The sequence below is a fragment of the Pterocles gutturalis genome, unplaced genomic scaffold, assembly GCF_000699245.1.
Source record: "Pterocles gutturalis isolate BGI_N339 unplaced genomic scaffold, ASM69924v1 scaffold5303, whole genome shotgun sequence".
NCBI lineage: Eukaryota > Metazoa > Chordata > Aves > Pterocliformes > Pteroclidae > Pterocles > Pterocles gutturalis.
Genome location: NW_010117818.1, coordinates 24,176 through 41,889, shown reverse-complemented (window position 1 = coordinate 41,889; position 17,714 = coordinate 24,176). Strand labels below are relative to the sequence as shown.

General features: G+C 37.5%; 1 protein-coding gene across 1 annotated transcript in view; it reads right to left on the bottom strand.

Moving 5' to 3' along the window:
- NBEA (neurobeachin) overlaps nucleotides 1-17,714 on the bottom strand; it is a gene marked incomplete at both ends in the record, with an annotated part of 47,942 nt that overhangs the window by 12,335 nt on the left and 17,893 nt on the right. Inside the window, 7 exons of the mRNA XM_010075939.1 lie at nucleotides 6,140-6,293; nucleotides 7,697-7,914; nucleotides 12,779-13,798; nucleotides 14,069-14,261; nucleotides 14,605-14,728; nucleotides 14,940-15,021; nucleotides 17,063-17,171. Of these exons, the coding sequence (XP_010074241.1) occupies nucleotides 6,140-6,293; nucleotides 7,697-7,914; nucleotides 12,779-13,798; nucleotides 14,069-14,261; nucleotides 14,605-14,728; nucleotides 14,940-15,021; nucleotides 17,063-17,171 (1,900 nt within the window). The remainder of the gene's footprint in view (nucleotides 1-6,139; nucleotides 6,294-7,696; nucleotides 7,915-12,778; nucleotides 13,799-14,068; nucleotides 14,262-14,604; nucleotides 14,729-14,939; nucleotides 15,022-17,062; nucleotides 17,172-17,714) is intronic.

The following is a 17,714-nucleotide window of genomic DNA, read 5'->3' as shown; positions in this document are numbered from 1 at the left end:
GTTTTTTAAATAATCATTATTATTTTCCCTTCCTTTCCTGTCCTATTAAACAGTCTTTATCTCAGCCCACGACTTTTACCTTCTTTCCGATTCTCTCCCCTATCCCACTGGGGGAAAAGTGCACGAGTGGCTGTGTGGGGCTTACTGCCAGCTGGAGTTAAACTACAATAAGCCTTAACTAATTCAAGCATCCAATATTCAGCATCTATTCCACTAATGAGAAATATGTGAAAGGCCTTTACAAAAAATGAGAAGCAATGGCACGTTTGTAATGACAACTAACTCTACAGCAATCTGTTGAGAAGAGTTTTGTAACAGACCTTTAGGACTGTTTGAGAACCAGCAGGACAGGATGAGGCCTCACTTGAACTCAGACTGACACACTGAAGTCAAGGAACTTTGGATAGGTAGGACAGTGATAAAGGAACTATGTGTTTCTGTCTGTCAACTGGATACTGCCATAAAAGACAATAAAAAATGTTTCTATAAATACATTAGCAACAAAAGGGAGGCTAAGGAGGATCTCTATCCTTTATTGGATACAAGGGAAAACAGTGACAAAGGACGAAGAAAAGGCTGAAGTACTTAAAGCCTTCTTTGCCTCAGTCTTTAATAGTAAGACCAGTTGTCCTCTGGGTACCCAGGCCCCTGAGCTGGAAGACAGGGATGGAGAGCAGAATGAAGCCCCCCTAATCCATGGGGAAATGGTTAGCAACCGGCTTAACCACTTAGACACACACAAGTCCATGGGGCCAGATGGGATCCCCTCAAGGGTACTGAAGGGAGCTGGTGGAAGGCCTCACCAAGACACTTGCAATCATTTATCAGCAGTCCTGGCTAACCAGGGAGGTCCCAGTTGACTAGAAGTTAGCAAACGTGACATCCATCTACAAGAAGGGCCAGAAGGAGGATCTGGGCAACTACCAGCTTGTCAGTCTGACCTCAGTGCCGGGGAAGGTTATGAAGAAGATCCTCCTGAGTGCCATCACACAACACGTACAAGACAACCAAGTGATCAGGCCCAGTCAGTATGGGTTTATGAAAGGCAGATCCTGCTTGATAAATGTGATCTCCTTCTATGCCAAGGTGACCCGCTTAGTGGATGAGGGAAAGGCTGGGGATGTTGTCTACCTAGACTTTAGTAAAGCCTTTGATACTTTTTTCCCACAGAATTCTCCTGGAGAAACTGTCTGCTCATGGCTTGGACAGGTGTGCTCTTTGCTGGGTAAAAAACTGTCTGGATGGCCAGGCCCAAAGAGCTGCAGTGAATGGAGTTAAATATAGTTGGCAGCCAGTCAGAAGTGGTGTTCCCCAGGGCTCAGCACTGGGGCCAGTTCTGTTTATAATATCTTTATCAATGATTCGGATGAGGGGATTGAGTGCATCCTCACTAAGTTTGCAGATGACACCAGGTTGGGTGGCAGTGTTGATCTGCTGGAGGGTAGGAAGGCTCTACAGAGGGATCTGGACAGGGTGGATCGATGGGCCAAGGCCAATTGTATGAGGTTCAACAAGGCTCAGTGCTGGGTCCTGCATATAACAATCCAAGAAGAAGAAGGCTGGAAGAATGGCTGGAAAGTTGCCTGGTGGAAAAGGACCTGAGGGTGTTGGTTGACAGCCAGCTGAATAAGAGCCGCCAGTGTGCTCAGGTGGCCAAGAAGGCCAATGGCATCTTGGCTTGTATCAGAAATGGTGTGGCCAGCAGGACTAGGGAAGTGACTGTGCCCCTGTACTCGGCACTGGTGAGGCCACCCCTCGAATACTGTATTTGGTTTTGGGCCCCTCACTACAAGAAAGTCATTGAGGTGCTGGAGTGTGTCCAAAGAAGAGCAACGAAGCCGGTGAAGGGTCTAGAGCACAAGTCTTATGAAGAGCAGCTGAGAGAACTGGGGTTGTTTAGCCTCGAGAAAAGGAGACTGAGGGGAGACCTTATCGCTCTCTACAACTACCTGAAAGGAGGTTGTAGCGAGGTGGGTGTTGGTCTCTCCTCCCAGGTTACAAGTGATAGGACAGGAGGAAATGGCCTCAAGTTGCTCCACGGGAGGTTTAGATTGGATATTAGGAAAAATTTGTTCACTGAAAGGGTTGTCAAGTATTGGAACAGGCTGCCTAGGGAAGTGGTTGAGTCACCATCCCTGGAGGTATTTAAAAGCTGTGTAGATGTGGTGCTTACAGACATGGTTTAGTAGTGGACTTGGCAGTGCTAGGCTAACAGTTGGACTTGATGATCTTAAAGGCCCTTTCCAACCTAAATGATTCTATGATTCTACGATCTTCTCCATTAGCAAAAAAGTAAGCTACCTCATAAAAAGAGGCTGGTTAACAATCATTGCATGGATTGTTATGATGGACATAACAATTGACAGACCCTACAGGGATCTGGTTGACCAGCCTCTAGATGTCTATACCAGAGATAGCTGAATCATTTGCTTCTGTTGAGTGATCTCCATTGGCTAGAAATCTAGTCCACGTATAAGTACTTCAAGTGGATACCTAAATTTACCCTAATCTTATCCTGAATTTCATCCTGTTTTATCATCCTGAAGTAAAAAGTGGAACAACCTTTACTGTTTGTCCCATAGCCAATTTGCTCTTATATTTCATTATTCCAGAACAAAAAGTAAATTAAGTTTTAGAAGCAGGAGTAATGTATGTGTTGTATGCCATAAATACAACACAGTAGGAGGAACTAATAATTACTACTTTAAAATTTTGATTTTGGCTTAAAATGCCAAAAGTGGGAATACTTTAGAGTCACCACTCATGAAACTGAAAAAGGGAGAAATGAAGAAAACTTAGGTCATACTTGTCGATAAACTGAATATATGTATTCTACACGATCTGCAAAATGTGAGGGTTTTGACAGTCCAGCAAAGTTCCACAGAGTAGAGATATGGAGGATCACAGGCTTTCAAAGACAGACAAACTAAACAAGATAAAGACTCTGTGAATTCTAACAGGCACATCACGAGATACTACTCAAGCCTACAAAGTCATAAATCATATGGAGAATGAATTAAGATGTGATATAACCACTCCTTTCATAGCATAACCGCTAAGGCACACAGTGACTTTATACATTTAAGCAGGCTTAAAAAAAACAAAGACAAGAAGTACTTCAAAGGTTATATAATTATTTTGTCAGACTCAGTGCCATAGGATATTATGGAGGCTAAAAGCATAAGTAGCTTCAAAATAGATTAGATAAAATCTAGAAGAATAAATTCCTCAGTAGTTATTAAACATGACAGCCTGGACGCCCTCTCTAGCTGTTAAAATCCTAACTGCTGAAATGAAGTATCATTAGAGCAATCAATACACTTGCTCAGACTTCTGTATTTTGATGTAAGCTGCAAATAGTCACTGTTGGAGGCAGAAAGCTAAATCAACCAGACCTTTGGGCTGACCTAGTAAAGCAGTTTACGTAACATGAACAGCTTGTTTTTGTAAGAGTAGAGCAGTACTGCTTGACTGGACTTCTAATGCCTATATTTAAACTAGAGAACCACAAAATCACACAGAATCACAGAATGGTTGAGGTTGGAAGGGATTCATAAGATGCAACACAAAATTTGGACTGTATACCTTGTAGAAAAAAAACCATTAATGTAATTAACTAAAACACAGCAGGTTCCATCTGAAAATAAAGAAACATGTTTTCACTGTGAGGGCGACTGAGCACTGGCACAGGTTGCCCAGGGAGGTTGAGTCTCCATCCTCAGAGACAGTCAAAAGCCATCTGAACATAGTCCTGGGCAACTGGGTCTAGGTGGCCCTGCTTGAGCAGGGAGGTTGGACCAGATGGTGCCTGCCAACCTCAACCATTCTGTGATTCTTTGAATTGGTGAGGGAGAGAGCATATGGGCTCTTTCCTCCCTTGAGAGTTTCTAGGACAGAAAGTGTCATTAAAAGGCCTGGCCATTCACTTTCTCCACAGCAATTCAAGGATGCAAAAGTATTAGAAGTCTGAGAATCATATGGTGGATATTCAAAAGTGGTCTGATGCCCAACAGGGCATCTGGCCCCTTCGTAACTGTGATCCAGAACAATACTGAGGGAGAACATCTTCTTTAAGAAGGAGGAAGGATGTCCTGGGCTCTTCGTGTCTGTCACAATGATGAATAAATCCACCCTCCTGCTCATGTTTACGGACAGGAGATGATGGAACAGGAACAGAGTTGAATGGGAGGGAAGAAGGTCTCTGCTAGGTGGAAGTGATTATGAAATCATCATCTAGACAGTAAGTGTTACTTCCAGGTGATATTTTGTGATCTTTTCAATTACTTCTCCCCACCCTCCCTGTACACCTGGGACAAAAGCAATAATTTATTTTTAAATTTCACAGAGTAGGATTAATTCAGTTTAAAGCCAGCTACTGATCTTTTAGTGAACTAGTTTATTTTGCAATTTATTTTTATTTTATTATCCTAAAGAGATGGCAAAACTAAGCATTTAAATAATAAACATAGTCCCAACGTAGTGGAGAACTGCATGCATAATCCACAATTTGAAAATGTAGTCTTCTGTATCAATGCATGAAAATCACTGCTATTGTACTAAGGCAGTATCAACACACAATATTTGAACAAATGGATGTGTTATTTATAAAGCTGTATCAGCTATCTACCTATACACACACACACACACACACATTGATTACACAGAATAGAGGGAAAGGGTGAACTACAAAATTATTATCCTATAGAATGGCTCTGCAGTGTCATAAACCAGGGTAAGAGATAAAAAACACCAAGACCATTCAATGGAATTGCAGCCTAATTAATGCTGTACCTGTCTTATATTTTTATATAAAAGATGTCAAAGAAAACATCTTAATTTTCAAATTATGTCTAAAAGGTTTGTTTTTAAAAATATCTCCCAATGGCCTTTTATCTAAAGCCTGCATCTCAAGATGACTTGGTGTGCACTCTCTCCCATTTGTCAATATTTACAATGAAGCACTTGCAAAATCTTTTATTCAGCAAGCTTGATGTAATTCTTCCGACTACAGAGAACTAAAGTCCTTCCTGTGAGTCTTGCACGTTTGCTTGTTTGCTTATAGCAAATATTTTCCCAGTTAAAACCGTGAAAATAGTAAAGACACAGCATTTAACCATTAATTGCCTGGCTGAAAGTCGTATTAATGTTAGCCAATTGCTAGTCCATACATTCATACCTTTCAAACAAAATCATGACAAACATTTTTTTTTTCGCTAGATAACTAAAAGTAATAGTAGAGGCAAAGTAAAGCAATCTCAGTTACTGAATGGCTAGAACAAGGAACTGAGCTTTTACTGCCAAACTACATTTCTAGCCTCCAGTGCCTATTAGCCATATTACTTCAGAGGAGCCTTTGTCCCTTCTCAGCCTCATTTTCTCCCCTTTCAAAGACCAATACTGACTGCAGACATTTATGGGATGTTCCAGATAAAACATTTAGTAAGAAAGAAATAGTTACAGATATTATAGGCACATACAAGGCATCACATTCAAATACTGTAACTACTATCGACAATAATGCAATATTTACAAAATGTTTCTCCCTTTTTCATTAAGCATTCTATTAGGCTACTCTGCCTGCCTGAACTGTGATCAGCTAAGAAGTTACAACTTACTAAGAACATCTGAGTGGATTAAAATATCAGCCTATTTCAGTACAAGATTGAAAAAAAAAAAAAGGAAATGAAGGACCTGCTGAAGGAAGAAGTAATCAGAGTAGCGATGGGATGACTTCTGGTATCATTTGGCATGCAAACAAATGGTGGACATGCAAAACAGATTGATGAATATCAATGACAAGCCATCATAAAGCATGCAATTTTGTTACAATAATCATGATTTGTAACCATGACCCCAATGGTCTTCTCTGTCAAACAAAATATTAAATATCTATGAAATATTATTCTTACTTAGTACTACTTCTCTAACAAAATTAGCAATTCAAATACAAAGTATTAGAAACACTCTATACCAAAGCTAAACAGTTTTGAATATAAATTTAATTTTTTTGAAGGAAGAAATTAGTAGAGAGGGGACAGGAGTCCCTAAAGAAGAAAAGTCAGCTGCAAACAAAAAATACAGGTTTGTATTAGTAAAAACTATTTCTAATATAACCACTAGGTGGAAATATTGTACTTACAGTTGGGGATGTGGCTGCTGACAGCAGTGGTAAAATTCCTCCACAAGCAATAATAATATTGTCTACCATCTGGGAAATGAGGTGTATTGTGTTGTGTACAAAAATAATATTTTCATTGCTATTGACGAAGTCCATCACAGACTTTGTGGAGTGACTGCAAGAACAGAAGAAAGGATGGATTAAAGCCAAACAGTTAAAATAGAAGTTTAGATAAATCTATTATTTGCAATCAGACCATGAATGCTTATTTGATATAAAGGCAAACTCTGTTCTGCAAAATTATGAATGTAAATTCTTTAAAAATATGAACGGGACTAGTTTAATGAACAAATTGATTGCTATCTGTTTTCACACCAGAATTAAGTGTCAGATATGCAGTTGAGAACAATAGCTTGTAACCTTTTATTCCCATCAACCACTACCACTTCATAAGCAGTTCTGCTGAAAGTAGTGGGGTTGTTTCTTCAGCATGAAAGTTATTATTTGATATTAAGAGTTCACCATACTGCACCAGTGCCATTTGAAGCACCCTTGATAACACCTAATGATAACACCTGCTAGTTTTTTAACAGAGAAACTTGATGATATGGTGATACCATGTTCTAATATTAACTTTATTACCTAATATTAGTATTAGCAATAGCTTTGCAAGTCACAGATGCTAATAAGACTAGCTGAAATCTCAGCAATTCCTAACTGATGAGAAATTGTCCCATGAAACAGTCACTCTCCAAAAATATGAAACACTGTGTGAAAATATTGAGGAACACCCAGTCTGTAAGTATGTTATTTTCCCAAAACAATATTGTTGCCAGCCAGTAAACAAAAATTCAACTGAATTGTAAAGGCTTCAACTGAAAATATACAAACTTAACTTTAATCTCCAAGCATTACCTAAACACAAAGTACAAACCCGTCCCACATATTTGGTCAAAAAAATTTATAAAAATTGTCTATTTCCTACTGACTATCACAGAACAGTTCACCAAACTCGAAATTAAATGCAATATAAATTGGTCCTTCAGTATAACTATGCTCGAGTTTTCTGAAAATGAACTATTCTGTCCTGGAAATTAGATTAAATAGTGTCTATTATGCCTACAGGTATTGATAACAATAAGTTATTAAGTATCTCTGTTAAAGTGTACAAAAAACCTAGGAAATCACATTGCCATCATAAAATATAACAAAAAACACCAAGACTAACTAGAACCAGGAGCTGAAATAAATTGAAAAACACAGCCTTAGCAAACACTAAGTCTTCCTCACATCTGAAACCGAAGTAGCAGATTTTTACCCTAAACAGAAGCTGAAAGAGCAGCTCAGTTTAGCTAGGTATGTATGAGTTATACAATCCCTCAAGAAAACAGAAATTGCTACCTGTGAAATAGAGCTGTTACAGGCTGGGAAGGGGTGAAAAGGAAAGACACAAGATACAGAAGGGCACTTTTTTTTTTCCCTTCCCACTATCCCAGTAACATCCTCGCTACAACGCATCTAATTTTTTCTCATTGGTGGAAACACAAAACAGGAGTTAAAGCAGAAACAACCACCTACCTTCTCCAAACATGTACATCTGTTTCTAGTGCAAAAAGTAAGTCTGTCAGGAGCCGCTGGTGCATGGGAGACCACTTAAACTCTGGAATACGAAACATAGTTGTGCGTGGACCTGGACTAAACTGTCGTCGTTGCTCTTCTGTCATGGGCATTCCTCGAAATCCCAAGTCAACACGTAAATCCCGGTCTTGCTGGGTGACAGAACGACCCTGTACCGCCTGCATCAACAAGAAGTTAAAAAATCACATTCAATTTTTGCAATGTGTTTTTTGAATGGATCACAGAATTTGAGAAAGGATGGACTAAAACTGTACTTGAGCACAAACTACAGGAGATATTGAGATTCCAAGGCAGGCAGTATCCTTCAGTAAAGGAGCTGCTCCAATTCAAATCAATCAGTACTAAGGGTCTACAGTTGGCCTTCCTTTCAGATGTTCACCGTTGTTCCACACGTGGGTTCTTCACTTGAAGTATTGCAGAAGAGACCAAAGGCAGTACAAGGTCAGCAGTGACAAGACTTTGCTTATATAAAAAAAATACTCTTTTGTGCTGATAACACAATTTTCTTTGAATATTTGACTCAAGACATGGGGTTTGAAGCCCAGTGAGGGCTTCAAGGAATAAGTGTACTTTTAGACAGTTGCTCATTTTCCATAACCAATTTATTTATTTGGTCTTTTTAGCAGGATCATTAGAAAATCAAAACTAGTCTCCCAAATCTAATTTTGCCGATTTTGTTACACTTTGTTCATTGGTTAACAGTTATGGATCCTCAGGACATTCTTTAGATCCTCCCAACAGGTGGTGGATGTGAATTTTATTCCCGTTCAATATTTACATAGTCATAACTGCTTCCACTTGTTGATTAAACACAAAAGTAAAAGATGCACATAAAAGATAGGAAATACTGGGAGGGGAAGAGTAGTAAAGAACAAACATTTTGACTGAATTTGAGACAAATATTTGTAACAACAAGATTACCTGTAATGTGCAACATCTCTGAAAAGAAGAAATACTAAGTCTGATCCTTGAAATTATTTTTAAATTATTTTAGATTAGCTTCAAACTGTCAAAATAGAAAATATACTTTCTTTGCTCACATATTCATCTTCTGATCTCAGTGTACTGTTTTAAATACGGACATTTAAAGGCAAAAAGAAACAGACAAAATATTTCTGCTAGCAATGCAAAAATGGAAACGGCACTGGATTTGAGCTGGAAAGCTTCTTAGATCTTTAGTCTGATTTTGATCTTCCATAGCCAGCATTTCAAGAGCCGAGCAAGATTCCTTGCTCATTCAATTTGACCTACTAGGACAAAAATTGTTACTGTTGCTTTCATTTACTATGTTTTTTTTCTTAAAATTATCTTTAAATAATTATTCTATTTTCTTCTTAGGCTTACCTAAGATTTGAACTCTTGAATGAATCTGCTGCAGTGTGCTGTCAACTCTATTTTCAGTCTTTCATATTTGGGACCATAGGAAAGAGTTACTTTTATATTCATCAATATTTGATTGACTATTCATAGAGACATTAACTCTTAGAAGTAAGCAGGAGTTCCCATCTCTACTTTGATGTATAATTTGATGCTTCCTTTCAGTCCATTTGAACAAAAGACAGCTTGCTTCTTACTGTAAGGTAGGGAGCTGATTGTAGATAGCTTTTTATAGTATATGAGGGTAGTAATCCCATTCACATACTGCTTGTTCCCTTTCAGGTACAGCTATAGGCAGTTGTCATGTCAGCAGCAGCATAACTGTACCGTAACAGAATTCTTTTTATATAGACAATAATGCTGTATTTGCAAGAATTGGCTTTGATATGCATTGCATAAACCACAATGAAACCCAACTAGCTACACTTGGGTGGCCAGTCTTTAAGTAATTTTCTTTGTTTTCAGTAGTCTCAAAGAGATCAAATCTAATGTGTCAGTTCCTACACATGCTGCAATCAAAACTCCCACCTCCATTGCAGACATGTTATCATTGCTCTTTACTTCATGAAAATTATAATCATTGATTTATGTTTTATTTAATACATATTTCCATCTTTTTTTATATTACTGTTAACTTCATTTAAACAGAAAAGAGTTAACTATGGACAGCTAGCAGTTCACAGGGTATTTCAAAACACCCAAAGAAAAGAAGATAACAGCAATTTTGGTGGTCACACAGTTCATAAGTGTTTTTAAGAAAATTATTTAAAAGAGATATTAATGGCTACGGTAGTTTATAAGATTTTAGTGGAAAATAACTGTAATTTAAGTATTATATGGAGAATCAAGGGAGTTAAATAACTTGTAGATTCAGACTCTTGAAGAATACAGTTTGCAGATAATTTGCTGATCCAAAAGATCTGCTAGGAATTTTGTGAGTAGCTACGGGTCAAACATTTAGAAAACATTTTACAAAGATCTGATAAGAGTTCATTAAGAGTTATGTATTACTTTAATCCTAACAAATATTTATAGGCTTAAGGAACCTACATTTTAATAGTTCAACTGTTGTAGGTGAAATTTATCAAGAAAAGGGGTTAAATAATAGAAGAGTCCCAAAGTAATGCCGAAAAGATTTTCTACAGTAGCTAGTACAAAGTCAGATTATCTTTTCATTAAAGATTTATGATACAAGTTCACAGGGTTTATGGATGCACATATGTACATAGCAAACGAATACTAGTATTTCACATATCTTTTACTCTGTAAACAAAAATGCACATTTCAAAATAAAAATTGACTGGTCCTTTTCATGCTCTCCTTCATTCTTTCCCATTTATCAGTTTCCATGGTATTAACAATCTTAATTTTAAGACGTCAAATAAGGTGTTTGGGAACTGATAGGAACAGATACACTATCTCTATAGAGAGCTTTGAGGGCTTATTGTTGATTATTACACATAATGCTTTTAAATATAAGGATACCCACACAATGCTTGATATTCTGCCACTGATGCTATGAGGATTTCTATAGTTTTGAAAAAATACTTACAAGAGAACCCCAAACTTTTCTCATAATACCTGTCTAGGGAAAGCAAGAGCTCCATCTGCTTTTCTCTTCAAAACAAAGGTTCTTAGCATAGAAGACAGACTTAGAAGAGAGTATTCCTTCTCTATGTCAGAACCCATTGCACTGAGTAAATGCCTTTTAAATTTTCTTTTAAAAGAGAATTATACAATCATATAATCATAGAATAGCTTGTGTTGGAAGGGATCATCTAGTTTCAAACCCCCTGCTATGAGCAAGGACACCTCCTGCTAGACCAGGTTGCTCAAAGCCCCATCCAGCCGGGCCTTGAACACCTCCAGGGATTGGGCATCCACAGCTTCCCTGGGCAACCTGTTCCGGTGCCTCACCACCCTCACAGTAAAGAATTTCTTTCTAATATCTAGTCTAAATCTGCCCTCTTCCAGTTTAAATCCATTACCCCTCATCCTGTCACTGTTTGCCCTTGTAAAAAGCCCCTCCCCATCTCTCCTGTAGGCCCCCTTCAGGTACTGGCAGGCTGCTATTAAGTCCCCCCAGAGCCTTCTCTTCTCCAGGCTGAACAACCCCAACTCTCTCAGCCTCTCCTCATAAGGGAGGTGCTCCAGCCCTCTGATCATCTTTGTGGCCCTCCTCTGGACCTGCTCCAACAGCTCAACATCTTTCTTGCATTGGGGGCCCCAGAACTGGACACAGTTCTCCAAGGTGGGGCCTCCTGAGAGCAGAGTAGAGGGGCAGAATCACTTCCCTCAACCTGCTGGCCACACTTCTCTTGATGCAGCCCAGGATCCGGTTGGCCTTCTGGGCTGCAAGCACACGCTGCCAGCTCATTTTCAGTTTTTCATCTACCAACACCCCCAAATCCTTCTCAGGGCTGCTCTCAAGCCATTCTTGAGAAAGTATCTGTTTTGGAAACCCCAGGTTCTTTGAATAAATTAAAATGTCCATCCACTGGATTTTTTCTGAATGTATTGTCTCCCTGAAGAACAAAGCAGGGAGGCTGATCTGTGTTCATCTATCAGATGACACGTACTTTGAATGTACTGGAGTGTGTATCTGAAACGCTTTCTTCTGACAATTTGGTACACACTACACAGTACCGGGCAGAGCAATTTTTGCAATTTTTGTTCGTCTCTTCTTCCATAGTTTCAGAAAATCTGCTTGATTTTAAAATCCTAGAAAATACACACTGGTGTACATGATGGACATATAGCCAGCTAGTTAAATCTTGAAGGTAGTCAATTCTTTCACCTGATAACACCCTGAAAAGCAATCTTTGATTATGTGCTACAGTCTCTGAACAATGTTACGTGAGGAAATGAATTCTGTGCTTTAAAAGTTCAAAGTGATCTTGCATTTTGCTGTGTATACAGAGTACAAATTCTTTCAAAGAGTAGACTTCTGCCTCAGCTTTCCCATTTTCAAAGTGCTATGGCTCTCACAAAAACAATAATTTTTCAGAATTTTTCAGAGAGAGACCTAGACAAGAAAGGATCTCCAACAAGGAAGCAGATACTCCTCCTTTTATTAATGATTTCTGGCCTGGAAACGAAGCCTCAATTTTCCTTCTATTATGTCTAAACTATTCCTTGTCTTGTGTTAGGATCAAATATGGAGATTATTTGTGCCAGTATTCCTGTGCGGGAAGAAAGACAGTGTGCTGAAGTGCTGTAAGACTACACTCTGAAAAAGGTACAGCAAGAGTAAAGAACACTTCAGCGTGTGTTTCATAGTAAAATATAGATATTTCTAATCTTAAGGAATACTAACAAGACAGTATAAAGCAGCAGTCTAAAAGTATCAGCTAATTTGTCTACAAGAACTAAGGAAAATGGATGTGGGATTCTCTTGGCTAAGTTTTTTTAAACTAAAGTATCCACAATTGCAATACATATTTTCTATACCAACATGAAAGACTCCACAGTCCTTACGCATGTCATGGCATTTTCAAAGCAAATAGGCTCGGAGGATGGACACCTTTCATCTAATTAAAGAAATATACTTCAAACATCTCTCAGGTCTCATAGTATTAATTTATCCAGCAGCAACGAACAGTGATTACATCAGACACATACATGGCTACAGCACTTGAAACTTACTTGGGTTGTGGTAGTTGTCTGGATCTTCCTTATCTCCTTTCCTGCTTCCTTACCATCATCAGATCTTTCTGTATCTGATATTGTACTTCCTGCATCAACACTAGGTACAGTTTTACTACCAGAAGACTCTGTCTCAAGAGTTGTGGCAGTCATTTCAGCATATTCTAATCCTTTAGATGATGAAGCCAATGCCCTCTCAGAAATGCTACTCATTCCATCTGAAGTTGTGTGAATCTTGAACTCTTTGTCCTCTATTATACTTGAAGCACAAGTTATATCTACACTACCTGTCATATGTGCAAGCAATCCCAAATCATCATTTACACCAAGATGCATCTGTGTCTCTTGCACATTTGGAATAGAAATGTGATTACTTGAAAGTTCAGGTAGAAGTTTCTCCTCTTGACTAGGTATTTTATCAAAGAGAAATGAGGTACTGTTAGTAGAAGGTTCATCTTTCTCATCAGCCAGAGTTATTAATGGACCATTATCTTTTTCTTCATTCTTCTTAATAATACCCACACTTCCATGAACATTGTTTTGGAGCTTCTCAACAGCAGCACTATATACATTATCTAGAAGAGATTCTACCTCTACAAGTGCACCATTTTCTCCAGTTACCAGTGTCTCTGGTGATAAATCCATATCATCAAGTTTTACTTCAGTAGCTTCTACCTTTTCAGCTTTTATATCAACTAAAAGGTCATGAACTTCCACATGCACTCCTCCTCCTGGTCTCTCAGCACTTCCAAGCACATCATCTGACACCTTTGTAGCCATGAGCAAGTCCCTCGTATCTGTACTGACAGGGTAATCTGTTTCACTTTCCGGACTTTGGCTTTGTGAAAGGTCTTCTATCTCTTGAATTTCCATTCCACCTTTTGCTCCTGTTGTCTGAGAGGAAAGACCTGAGATAGTGCTCACGTTCCCTTTCTTCCCCTTTTTTATGTTTTCTTCCTCTTGCCTTTGATACTCTTCATACATTTTTGCTAGATACTCCTTGTGAGCCTCATATGTGACCTTAAAAAGAAAGAAACAGATTATGTGGATGAACATATGCTACACGAACTTGGACAAAACCTAACAAGAATCTTAACAACACATTACATACAGATCACAAATTGTTTCACAGCAAAGGACCTGCAACGATGACTAAGAAATGCCACATTGACACGCATGGAGATAGCCACCAGATGGCACTAAATCACTTTACATCTCATTTTACTAGCTTGCTAGTACCTTTGAGGGAGATGCCAGTATTAAAAAAAACATCCATGAGCCATTTCTTACCTTGGAATGAGCTATAGAAAGAGTATCCACCCACACTCTCCAGCCTCCCCATTCATATTTTATTGCATGATACAAGAGAATACGGAAAATGTTGTAAACCATCTCTGTGATCTTCTGCTCTTCAGAGTTCTTAGGGTTAATGTATCCCAGAGAAAACATCCAGTCCTGCCACACTGAACACTGAAGTAAACATCTAAAGTGAAATAATTAGGTCAAAATATATCCATACAAAACTGCTTTATTTTAACATTATGATGGTTAAAGTAGGAGGAAAATAATACGGTACATCTCCTCTGAACATCAATCCAATGTTAGGCAGAAACTTAAAAATACTTCAGGATGAATAAAAATTTTAAGTATATTCTAAACAGAAGAAGCCAATATTAGTTGCTGGAGTAAGAAAAGTTACCACAGACCTATTCAATTTATTTTTTATATATTCCATTTAATATATAGCATAAAACTCTACACAGAGTACAACAGATTGCTATCACCCACAAGTCAAGGATGAGAAAATACTCTTTGTAGTGACATACCTTCTGTTTTCACGGCTATTACTAAAGAGTTTTATCATGTCAGATAAGAACAAACGTCGAACTTCCATCAGCTCTGCACTTGGCGTGGAGTTTTTTAATAGTGTTGCCACCACCTTAAGAATCACTTTGAAAGAATACATTAGTTACATAACACATTTGAAAAATATTTAAAAAAAAAAGTTGCTGACAGCAACTAATGCAAGTAGTAACTGAAACCCATATGTATTTGAGATACACTAATGAATTGTTGCTGCTTACTGAACCATATTCTTACAAAAAACCCCACAACTTCAAGGCAATATATTTATTATACAAACATAATATATTGTTCTTACTTGGATTCTGAATTTTCACCGTAGAATCTGGCTCTGGGTGTGGTTTATGAACAACTTGAGTGCATACTTGTTCTGTCAAAATCTAAAACAGAATATTAAGTTCCTTTTACTATTTTTTATTTAAATTCTACAGTATTTCTAAGTTCATTTTAAATTTGTTAAGAACATTTACTATGGCCACACTATAACTTCATGTAAAACATTTTGGTACAATATTTTTATTCTTGAAGAATGGAAACAAGCAATTCCTCTATGCAAGGATCAAGATTTTCACAGATGTACCCTGGCTGGTTAACTAACTTCTTAGTTAGGTGACTAAATATACAGTAATGGTGTTTTAAAGATATTTCATTCATAGTCCTCATAGTGTTATACATTCACAGATCAAAAATTCTTTCATGAGCACTATACATCAAAAGTTATTCTCATACATTCCACCCACAACCAAACCCAGTACTTCTTAAAAGTCACTTTGGTTTATTCCAGCTCAGAAAGAACAGTCACAAACAGCATTCCCTAAGAATAATCCTGGGCCTTCACATAATGAGCAAGAGAGATCATTCTGCTGGTTCATGAATTGTATCTGACAAATAACTTGTATTGAAGCAACACCTCAGACCTTTCACACTGGTATACTTGTCACTGGTTCTATGAATTCAAATTTGTTTTTAAGACAAGCTAAAGATTTAACAATATTAACACGTGATTCTCAATAAGTTTATTCAAGCAAATGTCTTTCAAAATAGAATCATTTCACTAGTGATTTATTTTAAAGCAGCAATTTAGCTCATTCATTAATCAATAACCAAACTAACGTGAGTCGTAAACACAATATCATTGAATGGGTCTTCACATATTGGCATTTAAAATAGAATGCAAATATGCCTTTGCTTTTTATGAGAGAACATGGAAAATACGTGCATCAGTTCCTCAGCAATTTTTTTGCACTTATGGCATTTAATTCTTTTTTCTCCTTCTATGGCTATTTTTTTCCCACATAAATGTCTGTGGATGCTGCACTCCATGAAGACTTCAATTTTGTCACTGAGTTACATATTTTCTGAGAATACCAATCACAGAAGCTCTCAAAAACCTGCATGCAGGGACATCTAGACTGTGAGACCCAAGTGGCCAAATCACACAGGGTAAGCTTAGATATGTGCAATAAAAAATAATGTCTAAGTCATTAGCAAATAGATGATGCTTAGGTTTTTACAATCATAGGAGAATATTTTCTACATCACTCAGACTCAGAACCCTAAACATCTGAAATCAGTACTCAGTATCTAGCCATTACAACTATTTGTGACTAAAAAAAAATTAAAATAAAATAAATAAATATTTCTAGTGCATAAGTTCCTCAGAAATTGCAAAAGGCTCAGTTCTACGTCACCGTTTTAAAAATAAATGAAGATTGGACATGATCTTCATGCATTTGCAGGCATGAGGATGTGGGTTTTGACCAACTTGATGTTGACAATCTTTTGCTTTAACAAAATTGTTCATAATCAAAACTGAAGTTTCTACAAGAGCCTGGTAGAACAGTTGAATGCTTTGAGGTCATACTCACTCGCCTCAAGCAGTATCTGTTACATAAAAGTGGCTGTGTTCAGTTATCATTTTGGCATTACTAGTTTTAAAACAAAATAAGCATTTTTCAAAATTTTGCAAACTTGAAAGGAATGGCACAAAAATAAAAACAGAAAGAAAGAAAGGCACCTCTTTGGCTCCCGCACTTTGCATTGCAATGGAAACAAACTCCTCCAAACAATGAAGGAGCAAGAGCACTTGCAGGTCTACAGTAACTCTTTTTTTGTGTTTTGTTTTGTTTTTGTGGAAAGTGATGAACATCTTAAATAGCAGGATCTTTTCCATTACACTTTGTAATGCTATAAGTTGAAAGCTTTATAGAGGCTATGTAAAACCTATGACATTGTCAATAAAAATATCCAAAGCAGGGCAAAATACATTCTAAACCAACAAATCCTTTCTTAAAACTTTCTATCTAAAATTTTCTCAAAAGTCTTGAGAATGAGGATATTGTAAAGCACAGAGTCACAACAATGTAATTAAGTCATATTTTTACAATAGAGATGATAATCCCTATGTTTAATAATTTGTACCTCATAAAGTGTGTTATATGTTGTAACTGTCACTGTATTTGTATGCAGCATCAACCTTTCCCCAAGAAGAGTGAAAAGACTGTGAGTATGCATGATTTCAACCTTTCGCCTGGAAGAGAGAATAAAAACATGAGGAGAATGCCAAGCATGTTGAACATTTTAAGTAAATGCAAAAACTGCTAAAGCCAAATACTTTGATGTTGTACTAAAAACTTCTAAAACTTGTTATTCTGTAAATATTATGAATTAAACATCATTTAAGATCTCTCCCAAGATGAACGCAATTGTAGTAATACACAAAGGTTCAAAAGTAATACATAAAGCAATGCTGTATTTGGGATGTGCTTTTGTATAAAAAAAATCACACATCGTTCTCGCACTTCATGATTTTCACAGTGGGAAAGGACAAAGGAGTCCCTTTCTGTCTTACTCAGGCTGGGAGACTCCAAGAGCTGGCTAAAATGTCATAACTTCAGAACATATCTATTGTCGTTCTCTCAAGGACACAGGACAATCCAATCTCAGATCTTCGAACATAAATACTAACACATACAGACTTATCAGTACTGCCATTCTCTTTATATAGCATTCTCTCATGCAGCCAAAATAATAAAGTCCCAAAATAACATATGTTACAATGCAAAGGAAATAA